We start from the raw sequence: 26,716 nt of genomic DNA, 5'->3' as shown, positions 1-26,716 counted from the left end.
ATGTTTTATTATTAATTCAATTATTTGAATTCAGAATAATTATTGAATTTCTTATTTGATATTTTCTGAAGATATTTACAAAATTGTATGGATCACCATCAAACATGTCTATAGTTGAAGATGGCTCATGTTTTAGAGAAAAACACTCATGCTGAAATTACACCCAGGACATAATGAAACTTAACTCAAAAAGAGTTTACATTTATTTAATTCTGCATTGCTTTTCTTGAAAAGACTGACATAAAACCAAATCCTGCAGTGTAAAGTGAGTCCTTCTCAAAACAGTTTAAACACAAGCCAGGTCTGTGTGTGTGTGTGTGTGTGTGTGTGTGTGTGTGTGTGTGTGTGTGTGTGTGTGTGTGTTATCCATAATTTTCAGTCAGTCTGGAAGGACAATCGGACACAGTTCATCAGAGGGGGATTTATTCGGCCTCGCTATGGCACAGTGTACATCAACAGGTATGACATACAGTCATGTTCAAGGTATGTTGGAGACGCCCTCGACTGAGTCACCTCGAGCTTGAGGTGTAATAAGATCACAGATACTAAGAAAATTTTCAGTTATGCTCCAATATGACTCTTACAGCATGTGGTAAGTGTGTTATATATTTGTTCATTTCAAAGATAAAATAAAGCCTTAAAAAAATCATCAGCGTCAGATGATGTTTTTTCAATCTGAAAAGTTTCAGTTACCAAAAAAAAAAGTATGAACATGATGGCCTGCTAAAAGGGTGTTAAGAAGGTGAAGGTTGTGTGTGATTACAGCATAATTATGGCTCTTTAGTTCACAATGTCTTACTCTCTTTGGTAAAACAACCCCCCCCCCCCCAAAAAAAAAAAAAAAAAAAAAATCATCAAGGTGAGATAACAGCAGGATGTCTGCTCTCCAGCTCTGAGCAGATGTGATTCACATAAACACACGATGTACGATGTAAAGAAACCCCCCAGTAACAAACAAACAAACAAACAAAATATATTAGCAACAAAACAAACAAGCAACCTTGTTTAAAGTAAGAAAAATGTTTCTTCTTCAGAGTTGGGATTCCCAAACTGCCGAGGAGAGAAAAACACTATTAAAAATGCCAGTACATACATTTTTTTTTTCATAAAAGTGCTTTGTCCATAAAGAAATGACTGGCTTCATTATCCAGAGATGTTCAACATTTACAGAAATTATATGAAAACAACCATAAAGATACAAAAAGTAAAATGTACAAACATGATTGTATTTTCTCTGCTGAGCAAACAGGAAATCTTGCATGACAGAAACAGCAGTATTTGACAGAATTGATCTATTTTACTACAAGCTCATCCTTCATGTACACTCAACAGGTTTTTCATTAGCAAGAAAATAGAGTTAGTATTTGTTTTTTCTATAAAAGATAAAGTAAAAAAAAAGCAGCATTTTTTTCTAACTCAAATACCGTAAAATGTGGGGACTTTAGTAAACAAAACATTACTGAGGCATCGATATGTAGAGCATATGTGTTTTCACATCTTACAGCAAATGTATAGGACAGCCTAATAGGTTATAATAGCCATACTTGTATTTATCACACTTGCATGGGCCACAGTAACACAATCACGTGTAGAAACTGCATATGTACTTTAAGCTGCCAGCTTGATATTTCAGTTTTATTCGAAGTGGTACATATGGTCTGTATTGCACACAGCCAGAGAGGTGATCTATTTCACAGAGGATCTATGCATACTCATTTAACACAATCATATTTTTTGCTGCACAAAGGTTTCGAGCTTTATGATAATCCGTGCAGTACACTCCATCACCCGCATTGCCACTTCAGACGTGAATCTGTCATTAGGAATCTGCGGAAATGGCAGCAGATCTGGGTAGCGAGTTCTCAAGCTGTCGACACCATATCCTTCGAGGATCTGAACATCATTGGAAAGGCCCGCTAGCTGAGGGTTGTACTCTTCAACTTTCTGAGCAAGGGCAGTTGGTTTCACATCTTTATCCGACTTCCCTCTGACTGCATAGTCAGCAGCTATCAGTGCAAGCTTTGTGGCCAGGTAGCATTTGAAGCAGACCCACTCATTTGCATTTTTATGGAGATCATTACGAGCAGCAGAATAGTTTGCTCTGGCTTGTCTCAGCCACCTGCGGGCCTCCACAGGGTTTCCGACTGTTTTGAAGGTTGGGGGCACAAAGAAACGATGGGATTGTGATGAACCTGCATAGCTTGTATGTTCCCTGAAATGCTGCCTTTCTGATTTGTGACTCGTCGCTTCTTGGTTCCACGATGAGTAAAACCTCTGAAATGAGAACTTCTCTGATTGGAAGCGGCTTGATGATGTGGAGTAAGGTCTCCTGGAAGCTCTGTCTGTGTTAAGCTGATCAGCTAGAGACTGTTTCTCCATCCTATTGATCTCGTTCTGTAAATGCTTGAAGACTTCTGTCGCAATGTCAAGATTCTCTGCATTTTTGTCTGGGTGCCATTTAAGATACAATCTGCGGATTATCTTTTTCCTCTCCGTCTCTGACAGCTTCCAAGCTTGCTCAATCACTAAGGTCACTTCTTTCAGAATCTCAGGCAAAGCATTAAGCTTGATTTTCTTGGGAGACTGTTTTTGGGGTGGAGGTCTGAGGTTTTCTTTGCCAGCAAAAAGAGGAGGAGTCATTCTTAGCCCAGTGGTACGGCAGTCTGGGCTTGTGGGGGTGGATGGGGCACTAGTGTCCCGTACATGAGTGCTTTCGTCCTGTCTTGAGAATTTGTACAAATCGAGTGAGCTGACTATTTTGTACTCGCTATAGCCAATGTCAATCTGGAAGCATTTTCCAAGGAAACTTGTGTTTTCTTCCTCTTCTCTTTCCACTTCCTGAACAATGATAGCATAGGTGTAAGTGGGCTGGTAGGATCCATATATATCTCCTCCCTCAGAATCGACGAGATAGCCAACATATTCCCCTGGATAGAACACATTCAGTGGGTCCATTAGGAGCGTGTGATGTATTTCAGCTGGAATAGGGGTTCCTGGCAGGGGGAGCTCAAGTTGTGAAGGCTCTGTTGAGTCATACTTCACACCAAGGTTATCCAGCTTCTCTGTGATCCTGTAGATGTCATTGCAGCCCAACATGGCTATCAGATAGGATGTGTCAGAAATCAAGTTGTCCGTAGCTGACTTTAGAGTCATAGCCAGTGCCAAAAGAAAGTTAATGTCTTTGCTGTCTGAATGCTGGATGTAGAGGTGAATCACCGCTGTCCCATATCGCTTGAGGAAGGCTAGAGTTTCACTGCGACTGTGTGGGATGGGACTACAGCCTTTTACTCTTAAAGTTGTCTGAAGCTTTTCAAAACAGGAAACTTTCAGTCCCTCGCAAAGTGCTTTGCACAGACGAATGGCTTTTTCTTCATTCACAAGGTATGCGTTGTCATTTTCATGCTTCATTATTCTGATTAACCCTGTAATGAACTGCTCTGATGACAGCAACAGCTGAAGGCGACCTTGAAGTGAACAAAGGGCTCCAAACTGGCACATTTTTGGAGAATCCTCATCAAGCTGCTCTTCAAGAATGCTACTCAACAGTCTAGGTCTCAGTTTTTGAGGAAGTAGCATGATCAGCTTTGTGTGGAACGAGTGATCTTTGCCAAGGTAACACTGACTCATGTCTACCAGCATCTGAACCCCAACATTGCCTTGAATTCTGCTCTTGTAATGTGGTGCATCATCAAACACCAAAGTATTAGATTTAGCTAATCTGCCATCATGGCTTGGCAGATAAAATATCAAATCTCTGAGACTCTCAAGGTCTTTGCGAATTTCAACGGGATCATTATGAAGAGATTTGAATAATCCTGAAACAACCCTTTTCACAGTTCTCATTTCATTAGGGTCAAGCTGCTTACCCTCTGAACTTCTGTAAATTCGCCACAGCACTTCAACATACTGTTTGGTTGACACAATGTCTTCTGTGCCCAAAAGTTTGAACAGCTGATGAAAGGTCCCAAGTTCTAGGGGTAATTTGTACAAGTAAGGTTTGAAATCAGATTCATTGTCCAAATTAATGACCACTTCTTCAGGTTTTAACAGTTTCCAGCCATCTTCAACCATGACAAAAGCCACTCCACGGAGCTGATAACGGAAATCTCTCTTATCAGCATTGAGGAATTCGTATGTAGATCTTAAAACTTTGTTCCTGGTTTTCACCATTTCATCATCTGGACCAGATATGTTGCAGATGTTTTTGCAGTTGCTTATGACTTTTTCGAGTGGTGGGTCCAAGTTGACGCCTAACATGTTCAGAACTTGGTCCAGTTGTTCCTGTCCAGTTAGGGTGTTCTCCTCCTGGTCCTTTATACTTGATGGTGTGGCCTTCTCAGGCAGAATTGGACAAGATGTCCAAAGCAAGTGAATGATGTCCGTTTGCTTGAATTTTGGATTGACTTGAGACCCACTGAAACGAATCAAAGGTAGTGTGCCACTCATCTCTTGGTACTGAGAGTGAAGTTTGACAAGTTCTTTGGGTGCCCTCTCAGGACACAAAAAAGGTATCATCGACAGTTCTTTCAGAAATGTGCCCTGAAACAGGTCCGTCCTCTCTTTGAAAATATGGTTCAAAAGAACATCAACTGTGGTTTGCACTTTTTCTTTGGTCCAGCTCTCAGTTTGAGCCTTGATACTGACTTCTTTAGCAAACTGAAGAATCTGCTGCTGTGACACTTCATGCTTGAGACCAATATTTCGGAGGAAGGCTATCCATGATGACAATGATAGAGACCCATTCTTGGGTTTTGACACTTGCTCCACTTTCTTGAAAAAGTCATTTGGTATGAATGACTTTGCAGGCAACATAACTTCAAACACCTTCACTGTTTCATCATAGAAAAACTTGGTTGGCCTGAGTCTGCTTGAATAGTCATATATGAATGACAATCCTTCCAATTTTTCATAGAGCTGATCCTTCTTTTTGCATGATTCTTCCATTGACAAAAGTATTTCCTTCAAATTGACAATGTGTTCCACCTTGGCATCATGGGAAAGACTCTCAAACTTCGGCAGGAGATGCTGAAGGTAAATTTCCAAGTCATCAATTGGCACGCAGCCAAGAAATGTGTACAGCTCCTTCAGCTGTGGATTATCAGCCAAAAAAGCACAGGAGGTCGTGTGAGCCCATTTTTCAATGTCTGCAGTAGGAATGCTTTTTGCAAGAACATAGTTAGTCCCATAGCTAGCAATGCTGATGTACCTCCCACTAACTGATCTGAAGCATGGGAGAAGTTTCAGACTCTGTGCGTCTTGCTGTGTAAGGTTTGTGAGGTTGCAGCTGAAGTACAACAGGAGAGCCTCAATGTCCTTCTCTGTCAGGTTTGCAGATTTGAATGTAGAAGTCTGTATCATGTACTCCACAGCTTTCAGAACACTTGATGGGTTTTCAATATTTGCTGTGTGTTGCCGAAGAAAAGTCATGATTGGATTCTCTTTGACACAAATTTTGTTTACTGCAAGTTGAATACACCCTGCTTTCATGAGAGTATGGAAGACTTTGTCGTTTTGGCCTTGTGGAAATATGGCAATGTTCATCAAGCTCAAAGGTAAAAGCACATCATGCTCAGGTAGAACAAGCCTTTCTCTTGCCATGAATTTTGTGCCAGGTAACAAAGCCCAGTCTTTCAGAATGTCAATCACGGTGTCAAAGCTGGGTTTAATGTCTCCCTGGTCCTCTTTAAGAGTAATATTCTCACTGATAAAGGTCCAGACACTTTTCAACCATGAGTCACTTGCAAAGGTGTCTCTCCATTTTACAGGTGTCTTTGTTCGATACTCTCTTGGAAGAACAGAGCCCAGTAACTCTCCAAAGCTGCTGATGTCGAACATTTTTGCAGCTCCTGCATTCAACAGAAAGCTGCTGTACCTGTTGTACAGTGTATTCATGAACATCTCTTTCCTTGATGATATCAGTTCATGATGTGTTGTCAGGAACTTGGGTCTTTTGGAATCAAAAACCTGAAGCATGTTGTCCATTGTTATCAAAAGAGGCAAACCCTCAATGTGGATTTCATCCATGTCAATATCTTTGAAACAGTAGTCAACAAGAAGCTTTAAGTTGTGAACTAGCTTATAGTTTGACTGTTGGAGACGGCAGGGAAGCTTTCCAACATGGCAAGTTGTATCTGGTGATGAAAACGTCAGGAGAAAGTTACGGACATCACTTGGTGTAACGTAACTGACAGGAATACCTGCATCTTCCAAGCACAAGTAGAGACTTGATGTTTCATCACAGCTGTGAATCAGGTTGAAACCAATATCCAGGAGCAAGGTTTTCAACCGATAGATATTTTCAGCCACAGACTTCCTTGAGGTCATGTTGTACTCTGTGTTTTTCAAATGTTGAAGCTCATCTTGCAGCAGATTATCAAAGAAAGCTCTACCCTTGTTTGCAGTGGATGTGTTGACCCATGAAATGTAAATGACAGAGTGCACATCAGAGCTGTCAACTTGTGCTGTTCTGACAACTGGAAGCAGACGTTTCTGATCTGTGTGGATACTGATGTATATGGCCTTGACCAAGCAGTACCAGTCTGGCTGTATGTCAAGTCTGTTCACCGGGAAAAAAAACAGGTACTTCCTTAGTGTATCCTTGACAGCATGAAGTGGTGTTCCTTGTAACACAGTCAAGGTGGGATCAGGACCTGGGAAGTATCGACGTTTAAGCTGAATCAGCAGTTCCACACAGGCGGGGCCTATAAGGGACGTCATCAAGTTGTTATTCCAGTCGCTCCTCACACCCACACCATTGTCATCTCTCCACAAGTTTCTCCTTGCAGAGTCCAGGGCAAAATGCCCGTTAACATGAAAAGGTAAGCCAGTCTCCAGTGAAAGGGGTAAAAAACAGAAGGCTCTGTGAGGTTTTTTGTAGTTGTGGCTTACACATGCAGCTACCCCGCCACGTGGAAATAGAGTAATGTCTTCATTCTTATGAGCTGAGATCACACTTTTAGAGACATTCTCAATGTTTGGAAAGCCGGACCTGTTGCAGATCATCCATGTAGTTAAATTTCCATCAGTGTCCTCAATGTCCAATGTGTAGGTTATCTGCTGGGCAGGAATAGCAGTGAGCGGTTTCTTTTTGGTGACACTATCAATGACAGAGGCATGAAACTGTTTACGTTTTAGTCGATCGCCATCTGTTATTTTCGCTGTCACAGAATACAACACTTTCAGTTCCCCAGATGCAGGATCAATCTCACAAATTGATATTTTCTCCATGTGGTTAAGAAACATCAGAAGCTCTGCTCCATCAGTTTTCAGCTTATCCAGAAGATTTTGCACCATTCTGTCAGATGCAGAGAAAGAACTGATTTCTGATGTCCTTGCCATCTCTGCTGAGCGGATGGGGAATCTGAACATTGTGCTGCGTTCCAACTTGAAATGAGTTCCAAGGTAAAGATTTAGAACATCTGAAAACTGGGATCTGAAGTCTGAATCCAAGTCTCGAAACATCCTTCCAGGACTAACAGATGTTGCCCCAGGTGCATACTGTGCATGCGGATCAAAGATACACAGAATGTCATTGTTTGAGATGAAGGATGGGCAGTCAGTAATGTGATACACTGAGTTGAATCCTATGCCATACTGGCCAGTTTTGCCTGGATTTGCCTCTTTTGTTCCTCTTCCAAGATTCTGAATACCTCGGATATCATCTTCTGTGAAAGGCTGATTGTTGTAAACACAGAGGGCCGGGCCTTGCATTGGAATCCATTTGTCATCAAATATTCTGTCAGTGGGGTGTGTCCTTGAATCAAAAACAAAATATATTTCTGTGGCTTTGGCATCATCTGCATTTTGAAGCAGCTCTTTCAGCATCTCTTTTTCTGATGGGTAGGCATTAAGAATGCTTTTGATTCTGCTTGTCAGTTTTTCTTTCTGACCAAACTCACTGCCAAGTGGTGTAAAGCATACATTTGAGGCATATCGCTCTAGAGCTTTGTGACGTTTTGGAACAGCCCCCAGTTTCACAGCTACCTCTCTTGGAATGTCCGCATGACAGTATTTTACAGAAGAATCTCTGACCTTGATCCAGGGACAGTCATTATAGCACAATGATTTTGATGGCTTCAGTGTCAGATTGGAGTCAGGTAACAATATCCCACCATAATTTGCTTGACAAAATTCTTGATTCTTGTCACGTATTAAGCTCCATATCCCTTCACTGATAATTCTGCGACACAACTGGAAGTTTTCCTCAGTAAGTCCTTTTCGCCCACACTCGTCTTTCACACTTTCAAGAACTGCTGCAAAATCGTCAACTTTGAAACTCGATTGTACCCCAACATTTTCAAAGAGCTCCCTGCAGCTGTTTCTGTATTTGTTAGGAAGTTGATAGAGATGTGGAGCTGCATCAAAATTCAGGTAGAATCCAACCTTGGAAGGACTGACATACGTGTTTTCCACCAGGATAGAGTTGAACGCTTCCAGTTCCTCGGCTATTTGGCCTTTTGCATTTTCATCCTGTAGCATTTCCTCATGCAGATACTTGTAACAAGCATTTGTAATGTTTTCCTGATACAGAGTGACTCCATCAAATGACTCCGATAGCTTTTTTAGCTGACTGATTACCAGATCAACTGAGGGCTTCCTTATCAGACCAAGACAGTCCTTGACAGCTAGTGACATTGCGCCACAACCTTTAAAGGATGGGGAATTCTCATTAAGGATTGGCTTCATGAGACAGACTGTGTCCTGGTGTTCAGTTGTGAAGAGTTCTTTAGCAGAGAACAATGTGGTTGGGGAAAAGTTGTTTCCATGCCATGGTAGAGAGAAGCCTGCTGGCCTCGTCAGGAATGGAAGGAACTTGATGTCCTGCAGTTTTTCCAGATGCTCAGCGGTGCCAGAGTCTCTCATTTTTAGTTTCTCATCAATGAGGCTGAGTAATAAACTGCTTCGAAAGCATGCAGCTGTATGGTCATTCTCATTAAGGTCAATCACAGAATGTGCACGTTCAATCAGGTCCTCCCACGAGAGATCATCTTTGACCATACCTAACTGCACCAGTTTCACTAAACACACTGGGTTCAGATAGTCTTTAGAAGTCCCTTCTGGAAATCTTCCATCATCACATTGGTACAGTTTGGCAACTCTTCCTTCTGGGTGAATGAGTTTTGAAGGTAACACAAGTTCCTTTTTGGGACCAGAGCATGGGATACAAGGAGTAGCCATGATGATTGATGCAAAATCTTCAAGTTTCTCATTCAAAACATAATGCATCAGTGGATCTCGAAGCTCTTTGTCAATTTCCTGGATGTGAGGGAAAAAAACATCTGAAAAGAACTGCTTCTCTGTCAGAGTGTTCTCCATCAACTTCCCTTTGCAGCCTGCATCATCAAAACCCTCCTTCACCCACTCAGGCAGTTCAACAGCACAAAGGTTTTGTGCGCCACTTTTCTTGAGGTACTTCAAGAATATCTTGAAAGCAGCAGGGCCAATGTCTGGGCGGCAGAGTAATGCATCATCAAGGAATCTGACATATTTGATTGATACCCAGGTTTTTCCGTCTGAGAAAACCTTTGCTTGTTCACTGTCGCCGCCTTTGGCTATTTCTTGGTAGACACCCTGACTGATCAGGGTAAAGTCATCATGCACCTGACTTGGATCTGGCCATGCTGCGTAGTAGTTGTATTCAAGCAATTCTCCACTTTCAGCCATCGATCGAAGCATTGTGAGTGCTGCTAAATACGCCTGGACGATGACATGTCTCATGAACACAGAGTTCCACTGTCCTTTAGTGTCAGTCTTCCAAATTTCCTTCCGGTTGGAAGTCACTGCAAAGCAGCCATTGATATGGACAGGCAAACCTGTTTTGATTCTTAGAGGTAAATAGCAAAAAACCTCTCCAATCGGTGTGGTACTTGTCTTTACCGTCCATTTCCGATTCTCCTCTTCTGAGAGATGAACAGCCACTCCTCCACAAGGCACTAATCCAAGTCTTTTTCCACTATCACTGAGGGAAAACTTTAGTGCCTCGTTTACATCCATGCATGAACAGATGAGCCAGTTGGTGATCTCGACTGCTTTCTGGGGCATTTCATCAGTCAGTCTTCTCGTAGGACCACCTTTAGCAGCCATCTCAAAATACTGGTTAGGATCTTCTTCTGAGCCTCGAAACAACGGGGAATGAAGATCAACAATGCGTTTGAACACGTTATGAAACTCCTCCACCATAACGCGTATAATGCATCCGGACTTGGGAACATCGGCAGGTACCTTATTGGTACTCGCTACTTTCTTCATAACCTTTGCTGCAGACTTCAGGATACTGAGAGGTCCATATGATGCTTTGGATGACCACACACTTTTGCTGATCACAACTACATCTTGTGCTCCTGCAGGGTTTGGTTCCTCATACTTGAGGTATTTTAGAACCATGGTCCCAACATGCTGTGTGAACAGAATGAACCGGTGGCCACAAATGCTGAACTCATCAACAAGAGAATAGATATCTGTGGTGTTGTAGTAAAGACTACTGATTTCACTGACTGAAGCCTCTTGCTCTGTTCTGAATGGGAGTCTGAACAGTGTACCGTTGTACTTGTATGGTGAGTCCTGGGCCAATGGCAGCTGACAGTTGAAGACATTGATGAAAGGTTTGAACTGATTGGGGAATTTTCTCAACCTCTTCTGTTGTTTGCTCCAGTTGATTTTAATCCCTGGATTAGATTTGTCTCTGATGTGCTTGCTGATGTGGTTGATGTTTGGATCAAACATGATCATGAACTCCCTGCTCATTATGATAGGAATATCAGTAATATGATAAACAGAGTTGAAACCCAAGCCAAACTTCCCAACTTTGTCTGCTTCACATCGCTTTACTGATCCACCCAACCTTGTAATGTTCAGAAAGTCTGTGTCTGAGAAGACAGCATTGTTGAAAGACCACAAGGAGGGCCCATGGCAAGCAATCATGCCAGGATCAAGAAGATTCTCTCGAATGTCAGCATTTTTTCTCATGTCAATGAGAAAACTGCACTCTGTTGCACTTGCATCATCAGCATTTTGGAGGAGCTCTTTGAAAATGTCTGCTACTGATGGATACTCCTCTAGGATATTCTTTATTCTCACTGTCAGAGGTTCTTGTTGGCCTGACTGCTCAAAGCCAAGATTTTCAGGGTTTATCAATCTTGTACTCAAACATGGTACCTTCAGCCACTCTGCAGTTTTCATTGGGATGTCGTCATGAACCAATATGATTGGCTCTGAAGCGTCTTCAAGCAAGTCATGCAAATCATCAACCTTTATGTCACAGTAGGTGCATTCCTGAATCGGCTTCATTGCTAATTTGTTTTGGTCCTTATAACAAAGGATGGGCACATACATGTTTGTCTCTATGGGTATCTGATTATTGTACAGCCATCTCAAGATATTGATCAAAAGCAGAATATCTCTTTTGCTTTCCTCCTTGGTCATTTCTCCTGCACATCTTTGCTGGATGGTGAAAATGACTTGAAATACATGGCTTGGGACAACCTCTTCAACAGAACCACAAAACTTGAAGAGTTTGTGAAACTTTCTAATAGTCTTTGGCAGTGAGTACAGGTAAGGCTGCAGGTCCAGATCAGGGAGGGGTTTCAGCACTGTCTGGCCTGGGGATGAGAATGTCTTTCCCGTCCACACCCAATCAAAAGGCAGCGATTTCATTGCTTCTCTTGCATCCTCAAGATGAGCCTGCATGAAACCATAAATCTCAAACAAAATCTGCTGGAATTGATACCAATCTTCTGTGGTGAAAGCTTGTGATTTATGCCAGTCATTCACAGCTTTCAAATGCTGTAAAACTTGATCTACCTGTGGCTCTATTGTGAGTTTGAGGGCTTTTTTCATACCTGCAGATGTGTGTTCAACCACTGCAACTGAAGAACCAACAAGGACTGCATGGGACATTTCACACATCTCTGACAAAGAGCAGATATTGAGGCTATCGCCAACCCAAGCAAGGGACTTGGGATAAGTCGGAGGTCTTTCTTTACAGACAGGTACCCATTTCAGCTTCAGCAACGACGTCTGAGCTTCAGCTGATTTTACCAGCTTTGTTTGTTTGTTTAGTATTTGCAGAAGGGTTTTTGCTTTTTTGATAATGAGGTCCCAGTCAGGTTCTTCACTGCACTGTAACTCCTGTATTTTCTTTGCAACTTGAAGTGCATCTTTTTCAGTGAGCTGTACCTCATTTCTTAGTCCCAGCTGTCTGAGGGAATGGAGAATGTCCGGAGATGATGTGAAAGTGCTTGTGGGAAACCGAACTTTCTCTTCCATGTAGAACAGATGTTGTAAAATCTCAAGTTCAGGATCAAAAACATCTGAGGCTTTGACTAACTTCCCACAAGGCAACTGAATGAATTTAAGAGCAGAAAGCCATCCAATCACTGATGAGTTTTCATTCTTCAGAAAGGCCAGATGTTTAAGTGCCCAAAGCACAATTTGAGTCATCTCCTCTTTTGTGTAGAAACCGCTCTCAATATCCTGAACAATCATCTTCAAACACTGTGTAGTTTTGATTTGTTCAACTTTTAGCATCTTGATGAGACGGATTGATTCCTCATCACAGCACGCAGCAAGATTTTCAGATAATTTGACTTCTGGTGGGAACTTGGCTCTGTGATGTAAAGCTCTGGCTCCTCTTAGTGATGTAAAAGTTACTTTACCTTCAGAGCAGGTTCCCACTTTCTCAAAAATAGAAAGTTCTAGCAGGATATGTTTTTCTCTCTCTGTAATGTCTGACAGCCCTGCAAGAAAGTTTCTGAGAGCAATCTTCTCTTTGACTGAGAAAGACGCAACTTGGCTCGACAATCGTTGTGTTGACAATCTGTCCATAATCTGCAGAAGAATACCTGGTGAGGACGGGTGGATGTAATTCTTAAGCAGAGGGTGCTGCAAACATGGATCCAGCTTTTTTATCACCACTCCTCCAAGCTTTTCCATGATGTCGAGAACTTTCTCAGAAAGTGGCGCTTCTTCTTCATCCACAAAAATTATAGGAGATGGAGTTTTGAGACGCATAAGCTGAACTACATCCATATCTTCTTCAAGTGGCACAAGTGGGATCAAAGGCATGTCTTCAAAGGTATTTAAATCATCAGCGAAATGTATGTAGAGATGTTTCCAAACCATTTTTAACCAGGAAACTGTAGGATGCTTGAGCTCCTGGCTTCCAGGTTGCCACTGGACACTAAAGTCTCGAGTCGGCCAGGCTGTTGAAAGGATCTCTTTGATGAGTCGCGCTGACCGTTCAGAGTTCATAACTTGTAGCTGAGTACAGGGTCTTCCTGTCATGAGAGAAGGACATTTTAATTAGAGATGGTTATTTTTGTTTTTTAGACACAAGGAAATGTTCAAAATCAGACTGACTCAATGGATTACTGCATAATGTAAGTAAAAAGTTCAATAAATTCATCCTTCAAATGCAATGTGTGCAAAGTTCTTTTTTTCAATATGTGAAAGATTATCTTATTTTTTTGACTGAAAGTGTTTTAAGTATGACAAAGTTTCTTGGGACAGAAGTCATGCAATTTAATTCATTTAGTCACAGTTGTGCTCGATATCAAACACAAGGCATGACTGTAGCAATTATGCAGATGTAGACCATGCAAATATCTTGCTGTACACATGTACACAGGCCAGCGATCAGAAAACACAGGCAGGACATTAGAGATGAGAGAAACATCATGCAAGTAAGTAATAAAACTCGGAACGAAAAACCACAAGAATCCTGTGAAAATAACTCAGAAGGATGGTCAGTCATCTTTCTCTTGTGTCTGATGTAAATATATGGCCTGCTTGTTATTGCTTGTCATATCAGAGAGAATTCTTTGTTAAGAGTTACCAGGGTGAGTATCTAGTGTCACGCATTAGTTGTTGTTAATAATATTAACACTGTTTAATTTGTGCCACACAATATATAACCTACCTGAGCAACCCCAAAGAAATTGTTGCACTGAAATTGAAAGTGCAGATTTAAGAAACTTAAGATTAACTTTCTTTAGTGCTTTTCATTTGAACTCCTACACACATCAAACAGAGAGACATGGGGAAGGCGAAGCCAGGCAGTGTGGGGCCTGAGCAGGATTCCTAAATCCTCAGCAGAGGTGGGCTTGGAAAACAGATTTTCTACTCAGCAGGGGATTATCACAGTGGTAGTTGAGTATCACTGCGGATGCACTCAGAATCTGATCTTGTGGATCAAGTGAAATGTGCAGCACAAAAGTAAGTCATCCGTGAATCAGTATTACCCTCTGTCTTCCCCATTCTGCCACTCACTCCTGAAGTATCTGTCAGTAAAGTGCTGTATCACACTGAATTACCTGGCACTATGATTTACATAACCTCGTGTTTAAACAATATGAATGAACTCAGATAACCTATTCAGCATAGCACAGATCTGCAATCGTGGATCAGCAGAACCACTGTTTTGCAAGTTTCATAATGTCTTCCAGTTCCAACGCACTTGAGTCACATAAACGGGTCATTATCAGGGATCTGCGGTTTAAAGCAAGACCTTTTTGTCTTTCTTGTCTTTTCTTCCTCTGTCTGTATTGTGTAGCAAAGATTACAATAAAATATATTTCACTGTATGCTCACTGTTGGAATGAAGATTATGTATGCACATATGGAGCTGTAAAAATTCAAATGTTTATTACCTCTGCTTTTGGCAGCTTTCTTCAAACTGCCCATCACTGCTGGCTTGATACTCTCAAGTATGAAACGATGTTCCAGTCCTGGGTAGAGAGATCTGAGGATAAAGCAAAATTCAATGTCATATGTACGCAGCGTTTCACTTCCAGACACACTACTGGATCTACAGATCTATAACGTCTGTATGTGGGAGCTATGAATATTAATAATGCTGCTGGGTAAACACAGGCAGCATTGTGGTTTGTGCTTGAGCCTTTTTGATCGGTTTTGATTGTATTTTGAATTACCGGTACACTGATTCTGTTACAGAGGTGTGTTACCAAAATTAATCATTTACCAATGTATTTACCTAGCTGGAGGCAACTAGGATATAGGGTGAATGGATGGGACGGCATATTTTTTCCTTAGTACAGTTTGCGTACACCAATTATGATAATTTATTTAAAGTCTTATCAAATGTTCTTATGTAAGTGAATGCTGCAACAGTCAGTTTTTTTTTTTTATTGACTCTGCACATACTTTTGTTTCAGTATGTCAGACAACGGCACCCTTTGTTAATGTTTTTAATACTGGTTGGCACACTCATGCACTGAATTCAGAAAGGCCAAATACATGTAAATTCACTGTTTGTCAAATTTGAGTGCATTAAAATCACAGTCAACCATGCCACCAGTCAGAGGTTTTCTAACAGATCATAAAACATTACAATTACACATTTTTATTCATAAAAATACTGATTTATATTATTTTATTTAAGTAATTCAGTCTTAATAAAACTGAAAGTGCAAATTTGGCTGGATTGTGCGAATTAAGTGAACAGCAAATAATTATCTTTACCTGGGGTATTCGTCAGATGCAATGTAAATGGAATCCTTCTCACTGACAGAGGATGAAAACGTAGTGAAGGTCTCATCTTGCAATGGCAGGAGCTCAAGTCCTATCAGGTCGCTGTAGTTGGCATCACTGAGCACAAACTCCAGAAGCAGCAGCTTCTCCTGTGAGGGACCTTTGTGTTTGCACTTTCTGATGACCTGCCGCAACAAAGAGGGCGTCACCTTCTTCACTTCGTTCGATTCTGTCGTGTAGGTGGACAGGACAGAATCCACTGCAGCGGGCACCTTCGCCACTTGTGTTCCTGAGCTTTGGAGGTAGTTGATCACAGTCTCTGAGATACCCTTGTCCGCGTCAAGCTCTGAGAACACGGCCTGGTCCACCTTGATCCAGCTCTCACTGAGGGAATAGATGACTTCCTGCTGCAGCAGGTCTTGAAACAACGGCTGAAGAATGGGTTTCCAGCGAGATTTGACCTGCTGAGGGTCTGGCCAGGCCCTGTAGGTCCCTGCAGGAGACAACGGAAAATCTTGGTCCTTTTTTGTCTGCAGCCGTTTTATGGCCTCAATTACAAGAGTGAAGTAAGCCCTCGGGATGACGGTGACGATGAGCAGCTCATTCCACAAGGCGGCTGGATCCCTCCACTGGTCCACCTCTCTCCACTTGATGCTCCGACGGTTGTCCGTGAGGCCGAAGAAGCCGCTGACGTGAACCGGAAGCCCGGTCTCACTCTCCTCTCCGGGGGGAAGAGGAAGGAAGCAAAAGGCTCGTCCTGAGAAACCACACGTGGCGCCTTTGTCCTCTTGGTTGGGCCGAGAAAGAGGCAGTGCGATGCCAATGGTAGGCATGAATTTCAAATCATCTGCCAGAGAGTCCAGCTCGGGGCACAAACCTCTCCCTCCAACTCCATTACAGACCAGCCAAGACATCCTTTGAGTTTCTTTCGCGGTTTCGTCCTGAGTCTCTATGTTGACCTGGTAAGTGACACACGTGATGGTGGAGCTGGGGACGCCGTTGCTGTAGCCATCTATAGCCTGACCCAGAGTCTTCAGTGCATTTGGTCTCTCTAGCTTATCGTCGGTGTTCTCTGTTGCTGTGACCTGAAACAGCATGCGCTCCGTCCCGTCGGACTCGCGCACGTGCAGGGAGATCTTCTGAACACTCTTGAGGAAGAGGAGCACGGTGTCTGCATCCGCCTTGAAAGACTCGAAGAGCTCCAGCACTTTCTCTTTGTTGTAAATGTTGCTGCTGAGCTGGGATGGCTTCATGCGCAGAGGGAAGCGGAACAGAGTTCCGGGAAAGCTGCCGTCCTTGATGGTTTTCTCAGAGCTGCCGAAGACCCCAAAGTAGGGAGCAAACTGGTCAGCCAGCTCTGTGATCTCCTTGCTGTCTGTCTGTAGGTTCCAGCACTGCCCAGACTCGTTCACTCCAAACAGCGTCTGATGAGGGTCCAGCATGGCGATCTGATCTCCACTAAATATGCTGGGAACATCTGGAACATGAAGACAAGTTACACTGATTAGAATGCAAATATGAAACTTCACACTTGTCGAGATCCTCAAAGGAACTTTTATCATTCAACTGGGCTTGGTCATATGTTCTGGAAGATATTTTGCCCTTTATGTGAATGGCTTCGTCAGCTGATGCAGTTTCCTGGCTAGTCCAGGTGACTCAACTCTATTTTCCTTGGGATGACTCCTCCCCGGACAAAAGTCTTGACAAGATGTGAGATTCACATATATATTTGGTGAATTAAACATAAAAATGAAATGACGATCCAACCTTTAGACAGATTAGATTCCTGGATTTATCCAGGCAATAAAAAGGCATGGATCTGAGAAACCACTTCAAACTGTCCTGTCAGTGTGTGTGTGATGAAGCTAAACTAGATTACTGCATGACACCATAGTATTTGAACATCTGTTTGAATTACATTAGTGTAATATGTTTAAATTCTTTTTTTAAAATTAAAAAAACCCAATTTTCTTCTTCGTTAAGACATGCAGCGATACCTATCAGTAAAAATAAGAGTGAAACTTTCATTAAGATTCAAATTTATAGTGATGTAATATTATTGTAAAACACACATCAATTAGTTTTATCTGTACTTGTATGCATCGATGTGACAGTGATGTAAAGACAGGTGCTTGGACAACTGAGTAAATACACTAAAAATACTTGCGAAGTTGTGAGTTTTAACATCTCTGGCAGTTTCACAGAATAAAGAACTCTTCAAACAGTGATTACACACATAGGAAAACCATAAAAATACAAAATGTTACATTATAATTTGCACAATTAAAGCAATTCTCACCTGTGATGTGATACACTGAATTGAAGCCGATACCAAATCTTCCAACTTTCAGGGGGTCGTCTCTCTTCCTGCTCCTTGCAATCTCCTGAATCCCATTCCAGTCCTCCACAGTGAACACAGCGTCGTTGTAGACATACAAAGCTGTACCTGTGGGGAATAACAATAGCTAAAGAAGGTCACAAATACAAACACGCACAGCTTATAAGTTATCAGGCATAATTTGCCTCGCTCTTTTCACTGCATTAAAGAGAGAGAGGGAGCAGAGGATCAGCCACAGAGCAGCTGCTGGACAAAACTTAAGCAGGACGGATTCTTGCCAGGATGAGGGCTTGAACTTGTGGCCTCTGATTAAAGAACTTATCATTGGACAATCCTGCCGTGGTTAACTCGTCATTAACCACTAACCTTGATGCTGAGCCATGTCAGGCGCCCATAGAGACTCCACGCCATACTCCGTCTCGTCGTACATGAACTTGACCTCTGTGGCTCCAGCATCCTCTGCATTTTGAATCAGCTCCTTCAAAATAAAAAGGCAGAGGAATGTTATTCACATATAGGAGACAGGATCTTCAGAGTAGAGTGCAAAGGGATATCAGCTGACTGGGTGGATGCTTTTATCCAAAAGCCTCTTGCACAGAAATGGGAGCATAATTGGACTACATGGACCCATTAGAGATTCGGCCGTTCAGGCTGCAGAGTGCAGCGTCATGGTAATACAGCTGACAGCAGCAAGTTCAAGCAAAAATGCGTCTTCCCTCTGTTTTTGTGCAGGCTTGACAGATTTTCACAGTCCAAATCTCACAGTACTCTTTGCTGTCTGCAGACAGGTTTTTCTTGAAGAATCTCTACCGAGTGATTGATATAGATGTGTTCATACAATATAAACAGGGGGAATAACAAATTCAAATGTGCTGAAACTACATCTTTTCCCCCTGTGTTTTACAAAACGGTATCAACAGACAACAGACCTGCTGAGCTTTTTCATACAAGCACTTCCCTTGTTTGTCCACTGGTTACTTGTTAAGACTGTTGGGTTAATGAATGATTGCACTGAATAAATGAATGACCGCATGTGAAAAAAAAAAAGTACTCCTTAAAAACGAGAGCTTTTTGTCTTTTCGGTTAATCAAAACACTGAAGTAACAATGCAGCATGGTGCTTACTTTCAGAATCTGTCCACCTTCGGGGTACCTCCTCAGAATATCCTTCAAAAATTCGACTAACGGAGGTGTTGTCTGTCCAAACCTCCCTGTTAGGGACAAACAATGGTTACGCTTTACTGTTACATAAACAGAGTTAATGCAGACATTGTGCTGGTTTGTAATCTCACCTCCTCCCTTCAGGCCTCTTCCCTCCAGAGTGACAGGTATTTCTGGGCTTCCTGCAGGCACCAAGGTGCCAATCTGCAGCCTGTCATCCAGCTGTTGAGGATTGATGTAAAGACAAGAGTATATAGTAACACACAGCCAGGAGGCATTGCAGCAGTGTGTGGCGTATATTACACGTAATGAAAACAGCATGTGGAGACAAGCAAAGATCACATAAAACTTGCAGAGCTAATCCAAACTTCTGAAATTAGAGTGCGCCAGGAGACAATGATGTCCTATAAAGACATAAATATTGTGATATATTTAGACAACTCCCTCCATAAACAGCTTTATTACTCATAAATGTATCTCACAAGCCAACCAGGGTTATAATATTTTATGAGAACTGTTTACTGACTCATCTTTACACTGCTGCTACTGTCCATTAGCTAACAGGCTTGCCCGGGTGCACGTTTCAGGATCAATGCGGCCAGGAGTCGCCCCGCGCTGCTGTTCGGGGCCGTTCAAGGTGACCCTGCAGCCCGCTGCACTCAGCGCTGTGCGCATGAACATGCTGGCTGGCAAACTGAGCTGTGCACAAGAAAAGCCCTCGGTCATCACCTTCATTATGATCACAGCAATGATCACCGTATGAGTCTGCAGCATTAATATTTAATGTGCGTGCAACATACAGCGCTCACTCCTATTGTCGTCTTTGAAGCTTTAAAGCTTAGTCATTCAAGACCGTGAGGCTTTTTAATACAAATAGAATACTGTGCTGAATTATCTCAAGTGAATCAATTTAAAGTTGTACATCGCTTACTCTATTCAAAGGCTAAACTGGCCAAAATTTATGCCAGCATCAGTTCTAAATCTCACAATGCAGCCGTGATCCAGTTACACTGGGCAACATGTTTTGGTCATGTCAGTGTTTGAGCAGCTTTAAGACTGATGTGTTTTTGAGGCTAAATCTCACATAGGTGTTGTCACGATACATCCTGATCCAATAACTGGCATCTCTGGAACAACAACAACAACATACAACTCCAAGGTCAAGTAAGTGCCATCGCTTTAGATTCTTATTTGGCGAGATCCTTCTCATGTAAATGCAAGGTTAAGGAAGCAATTTCTGTAGAGGCTAAAAAAACTTGTTGTAACAAGCAAAAATGCAGATTTAATCAAAGCTGGACACCCTTTATAGAGTTTATTGAGAACACATCTCTTACCTGACGACACAAATACAATAACCTCCCATGGAAAAACCAGCTAGATGTGATGAGCTGACTTGGAGGGTTATACCTTCTAAACCAGATGAAACCAAATGTTTTTTGTTTTTTAACTTTATTGTGGTGTTTATTGTCTCTGTCAGTGTGTATTTGAGTACATCTATACAATATAGCCATATACATGCAGTTGTGCATATTTGATTTGAGTATAAGATGTGCACATATTTCTCTTTTTTTACTTTTTCTTTTCTGGCATTAAGGCAGGAGTGGGTGTGTTTTGATTGGTTCATTTGTTCGTGTCTGTATGGTACTAAAAAAAGGTTTGTTAAAAAAGATTGTAAAATATAAATGGAACATTTTGTTAAGCATACAAACTATTTATTAGACATTTCTATCCTATTAAAGTCTTTCTGTGGGAACTTTTATATACAGTTAATGTGCTTTTTAGGATTTGGCCGCTGGATCTAAAGCTTCATCTCATTTGAAAGAGTTTACTGATTTACAAGGAAGAAGGTTTAAATAACTGACAGAGAGCAGAGTGAGCTCCTAGACAGCATACCACTCCTGCACATCTTTATTTCCATCACGCAGAAAGAGCAGTGACACTTTAAATAAACACACGTTCTTCTACAGGGCATGAGAGAGGCATTTATTTCCCGAGAAAGTATTTCCTGAAACTGAACTTATGAGCAGATGATAATTCAAAACAGAGACATTTATTTGACGTGTGTGTGTGTGTGTGTGTGTGTGTGTGTGTGTGTGTGTGTGTGTGTGTGTGCGTTCTTGTATTTCTATCCTTGTCGGGGCCAAATGTCCCCACAAGGATAGCAAAACGTGGAACGACGTGCCTTGTGGGACCTTTTTCCGGTCCTAAGTAGGAGAAACAGTGTTTTCTTGACCATGTTGTTGTTACTGAAAAAAGTAAAAGTGCAAAAACATTTCTTTAGGGTTAGGCTTTGTTGTGGTGTGGGTTAGGGTTAGGGTAAGGGTCAGGGTTAGGGGCTAGACATGAATGGGAGTCAATGGACGGTCCCCACGAGGATAGAAATACAAGACTGGGGTGTGTGTGTGTGTGTGTGTGTGTGTGTGTGTGTGTGTGTGTGTGTGTGTGTGTGTGTGTGTGTGTGTGCGCTGTTGCTCTGTAGGTGTGGCTTGCAGCTAATTCCTGCGAATGGGACTGTGGGGGCTGCCACACACTGACCACCAGCTGGTGCTTTCCATCAACTGCTCCCCAACACACAGGGTCAACTGCAGTCATGTCGGGCCAGTGAACTGTCACCAACTACAGCTGTAAATATTACAATTAACATTTCTAATATGACTGTTTCTTTTTTTGAGGACAAACAAGTCTTTTATTAAATAAACTAACCTGTATGAAGACATTTAGATGCCAAATTCAATCATGTGAGTTAGTGTTTTTTTTTTGTTTGTTTGTTTGTTTTATTAAACACAGTGATTATACACAGATGATTTCCTGACAATATACTTTGTTTAAAACACAATGATAGCGAGGTCGTGTTGCCCGGGGTATGAGTCAGATCACTGGACAGCCGCCATCTGAGCTGAAGCTCGATTACATGGCATTAGCCAGACTCAGAGAAACAACACATTACAGACTGAATAATACAGGGGCGGACTGACAACCGCAGCAGCATTCGGCAGCAGCCGATGAAGGCCATCTAAAAAATCAGTCACAAGATCAATAACACTGAAAGGACTCGATCTTTTAACAAAATATCTAGTTATACGGCAAAGAAAGTCCACAGTACTCCTAACAGTGGAGGCTTTGTTCGCAGTTTCTAAGACTGTCACAGCATCTGTCCTGCAGCAAAAACAAAAAGTCATGAAACCAGCCTGTTCTCTTGTTTTCACAGTGAAAAACCTTCCTTCTTCATCGTCTCTGTGTATCGTCATTAGTAATGTAATCTGAGTACCAGGCAAACTAAAGGACGGCCGTAAGGAAAAAAAAATAATGATTCTAAAAGAGCTTAACAAAACAAAGATAAAGTGACACAGTTAAATACTGAACATGTGAGGAACTGGAGGATAACATAAACAACCATAAAACAAAAACAGAAAGTGCGCTCACCGTTCTCCCATTGTGAGTCAGCCGTTGCTCTCTGACTGGGAGGTTTGTCTCCTCGAAGAGCAACTGTTTGACATCTCGGACAGACGTGCGGGGAGAGAGCTGGTAGGACCGCAGGCCGATGCACTCATGACGAACTGTCACCCATGGCAACCTAATAAATAACGGAAAAATACAAAGCATTTTCAGATCATTAATCCATCTACTCGCAAGACTGCAAATGACAGTTTCTGTAGATCAGCGGTGGAGAAAACGAGGCGTCACATTTAATCTCCATGGCAGAGGACACCAGACTAACTTTCACCATTGATCGAGGTTCAGGCTTTAATGAAACACGAGAGCGAACGCCTCACCACGTCCATCTGTTCATGGTCCATTAGAGTCGCTCTCAGTCCATACGGAGCAATACCTTTTGATCTCCAGTACATTAAAATGTACAGTTTAATGTGCAGTGAGTGCAGCGGGGTGACATGCTGTCCTCAAAGCCAGTCCTCTTCAAACTGATGTCAGATCGGCTTTAAGGAGGATCGATGGCCCCTCTGAACACTCAGGAGGGGGAGGGGATCACAGTCACAATGGTTTCTAAAGAGCATTTTCTTGGAGGGGGAAACCAAAGGCAGTGCCAAAAAATGCTGTAATGACAAATGAATATGCAATAACTGTATCTCTATTTCATATAAAATAGTTTCTGGCAGGTGTTGCAGAGTAGAGTCCAAAATGAACACGAAAACTGTATATTATATGTAAATGTTTTAAAAAGTGAGATTATCACTGACAACACAATTTTTTGCTAAGTATATTATATTTGTTGTTATTTTCTTTGATTATTTAGATGAAATGTTTTGCATTCTTATGAAATTTTTGTGTCTCTAGTAGCCACCAATTCACCAACTAACCGTGCACAAAAGCTTTAATGTCTGTTACTGTGACACACCAGATGGCTCAAAACGAACCTTGATTTCAAACAGCTTGCTCAGATCAGGGGTGCCAAACACATTTTAGTGCAGGGGCCACAAACTTTAAAGTTTGTTTTGCTGTGGCTCACAGCATACATGATGAAAATATCTATATTTTTGCAAAACCAATTACGACTGAAAAGTACTATAATGTCAATATGAAGCCAATTTAATGATACCTGTACAATACAGTGAAAAGTTAAAAACAACCTCTCTTATTGCTGTTGCATTATGCATGTTTTTAGAAATTCGTCCTTAAAAACATGGCTTTGAGGTAAGTTCGCAAGCAACAAACAAGTAGCTAGCTTTCATGGCAGCATCACCGATATAGCAGCTCAGTCTTTGTGTTGTGTTTTATCAGCTCCTTTTAAGAAATTTGCTCATTATTTTTTTTTTCTTTGCTACAATTTGCTTGGCGGCTTGGCTGTGAGAGATTAGAGCCTCTTACAGACTGGATTTTGTTCACAGGTCTTATGTTTGAAGCCCCCTGATTTTAGACTTTATGAATAAATACTCACAATGGCATCAGAACACAATCACACTGACACTTCTGACATTATAACATAATGTTGTGTAATAACACATTTTATTATTATAAACAAAACATAATATCAATTATTTCACGATTTAAATGACTTTTTTTTAGTTAAGAAACTAATCTGTTTTTAATCAGTGCCTCCAATTTAGAGATGGTTTCTTTAAAACTGATTTCTGCCTTCATCCATGAGTGACCATCACACTTAGCAGCTTAGCAGCAGTGGGTGGCTATTTAGGGGGCACAACATAGATTTCCACTTATGCAAGGCAAACTTGTAAATTAACCTGTCAAGGCGTTAGCAGCAATAAAACAAACTATTCCTGCTGGTTCAGCAGCAGGAGCCCTGGACTCAGCAGCACAGGCCACACTGCTGCATTGACTGGAGCTGGGTGGGTGTGGCAGCCTGCTCCAGCTCCAGCGGAGGATGGACTGAGAGGATCCTCTGCAGACAACAAATTCATCTGGATCATAGAAATCCTAATGTTTACGAGACAAATAAGTGAGATGTAATGTAATCATAGTTCTAGCTGTGTGCAGCCGGAATAACTGAGGCGTCCGAGGGGGGTTCGTGAGCTGCAGGCATGTGTTATAACAGGCTGGAAGATTTCCCAGCACTTATAATAAACTCACCACGGGTCTGGACAGTGTGCCATGTCGCCGCTGTGTTGTGGCCCAGCTCAGAGACGCTCATTGGACTATCTTCTCCTCTCAGCGCAGGGATACTCCGCCTGGAAAGCTGCCGCAGCAAGGCGAGAAAACAGCGTCAAAACACCTGCTCACTTCGAACTGGACACTCACGCAGTAACTCATCCGAGGTCAATCAACCCTGATGGGATTGATGAGGTGCAGTAGGAGGGACGGTGCGGCTCCGGGTGAGCCGTACATCCCCGGAGCCGGTGTTTGGGTTTAGCCTCTCTGGAGCTCACACACTCACTGGTATCTGTCCGCCGCGCTGCCTTCACGGTCCTCCCAGAAAGATCACACATTTCACCACAGCCGCTGTTCCTGGAAAAAACGACAACAACGGCGAGTGACATGGCCGGTTTCCCTCCAACAACACAGCGAGTCCTTCAAAGGCGATGTTCTAATAATAATGAATTACACACCGGGACGGGAGGAGAGAGGGAGAGGAGCGCAGCGGAGACGAAGAGGAGTGAGAGGATTCCCCCCTCCGCACCTCCGCGTCGTCTTAAATCCTCTCAGGGAGGATAAACAGTCCAGAATAATACGAATCGTTTGACAAAGAGTCCAAAAAAATACGCAGAAATGAAAAAACATGTTTGTGATTTTTATTTTCTTAAATCCTTCAACCTTCTGTTAGTTTTTAGATGACTCAGCTGCTCCTGAGGTCAAGATATAGTTTACAGTTCGCGCATGCGCAGTAGATTATTTTAATCAATCTCTTAAGAAGATTCGTTGTTTCCTTCCTTTAACTTGTTGCTAATTATATTGCAACAATGCAAATATGCATTAAATAGCATGCATACAGATATGTAATTTTCATTTGATTAAACTCATACACCTGGGCTCCAAAACAAGGACAATTATCAATGATCATAAACTGTAAGCTTTTTTCAATCGATTTAAGTCACAGAAATATCTTACAAGAGAAATCAAAGACATTTAAACAACAATCCTTTTGTTACTTGTTTTTTGTTTAGGTTTTCATTCAGCAATTACAGTGTCATTACTTAAATGATATCCTTCATGTTGGTGTCCTCTTGTGTTTTCTAATCAGTCCATTTCCCCCCTTTTTCTTTGAATTGTGCTTCTTATAATCTCTGTCTGTGTGACAGTTTCTCCATTATTATATCTTTTGTCAAAGTATCTTACTTTACAGTTCTTGTTTAAAACACTTTAAGGCTTGATGGCCATCAGCTTTACAATAATAATTGACTTTTGGGTAGCCGGTTAGAGCACATCCATTCAATTTTGCTAAGTGGCACCCTTATCCTTTTGACCCCACAAATAGAAGCTCTCAGAGGAGATGGATAAAAAAAAGTATATTATTATCATTACCAGCAATCAACTCCAGACTTAGGAGTTAAATTTACAGTAAACACAAATGCACAAAGCCTGTGCATACTAGAATGAGCACAAGACTCAAAAACACTGTTGGGGCAACATTAAAGGTCAAGGTATGCTGACTTTAGTACTGTAATGTGATCGGAAAGGGATTACACTGTGAAAGTGAAGTCATGTTGTTCTGCTGTGAGAAGTGTGATGGCTCATTTCTGGTGAATTGTGGGAGCTGTAGCCTGCATGCAGGGATCTCAGGCGCCAGCACACTGCAGTCAAAAAGGTACACGCATTAACTTTGTGGATCAGAGACCAGGGCCTGTCCCACTCTGTAGCATCGCACTGGGTGTGTTAAAACCTGACCTCACACCATTACAAATCACATCTAAACTCTGTGCATGCTGGTCTGTTTTCAGATTAAATCCTGATTAATTTTCATGATGTCATTACAGCACAGATAGCCTGCAACATCATGGTTTACAAATCATCACTGGGGCAAGTACAATAATTCTGATACTAAAAAGAAAAGACTAATTACAAAAATGGCATCACTGCTTGACAGTCAAGGACTTTCAGCATCTTTAAAAGAAAACCGGGGCTCTTAGGCTCTGTCGTGAATTTCCAGTGCATGTGAACCAAACTCAAGTAAAATTGACTGTTTGCAGAAGAGAGAGAGAGGGAAAAAAACATGAAAGTCATAATAATGCCGGTATAATAACCCCAAACGTGACAGGCCTGTCTGACAGCAGCCTACGCCAGACTTACCAGAAAATGAGGATTTTGTCTCTCGGGGTTGAAA

The 26,716-nt window shown here is 41.9% G+C and overlaps 1 protein-coding gene across 2 annotated transcripts; it reads right to left on the bottom strand.

Moving 5' to 3' along the window:
* Positions 1-874: 874 nt before the first annotated feature.
* sacs (sacsin molecular chaperone) lies at positions 875-26,716 on the bottom strand. 2 transcript variants are annotated; one of them, XM_030107875.1, is made up of 11 exons: positions 26,683-26,716; positions 24,833-24,903; positions 24,529-24,634; positions 22,408-22,558; positions 19,116-19,206; positions 18,949-19,034; positions 18,191-18,302; positions 17,786-17,932; positions 15,478-16,963; positions 14,646-14,737; positions 875-13,274 (listed from the first exon to the last, which is right to left on the bottom strand). In XM_030107875.1, exons 3-11 carry the CDS (start codon positions 24,549-24,551, stop codon positions 1,726-1,728), a joined length of 13,737 nt encoding a protein of 4,578 aa, XP_029963735.1. In that variant the 5' UTR covers positions 24,552-24,634; positions 24,833-24,903; positions 26,683-26,716; the 3' UTR covers positions 875-1,725. The 2 variants fall into 2 exon arrangements, with proteins under 2 accessions (XP_029963735.1, XP_029963737.1); XM_030107877.1 differs by lacking the exon at positions 26,683-26,716 and having other exon boundaries at positions 24,833-25,067.

This window comes from Salarias fasciatus, chromosome 14, assembly GCF_902148845.1.
Source record: "Salarias fasciatus chromosome 14, fSalaFa1.1, whole genome shotgun sequence".
Taxonomy (NCBI): Eukaryota; Metazoa; Chordata; class Actinopteri; order Blenniiformes; family Blenniidae; genus Salarias; species Salarias fasciatus.
Note: the sequence above shows the minus strand (reverse complement) of the source record. Positions and strands in the feature narration are given on the sequence as shown.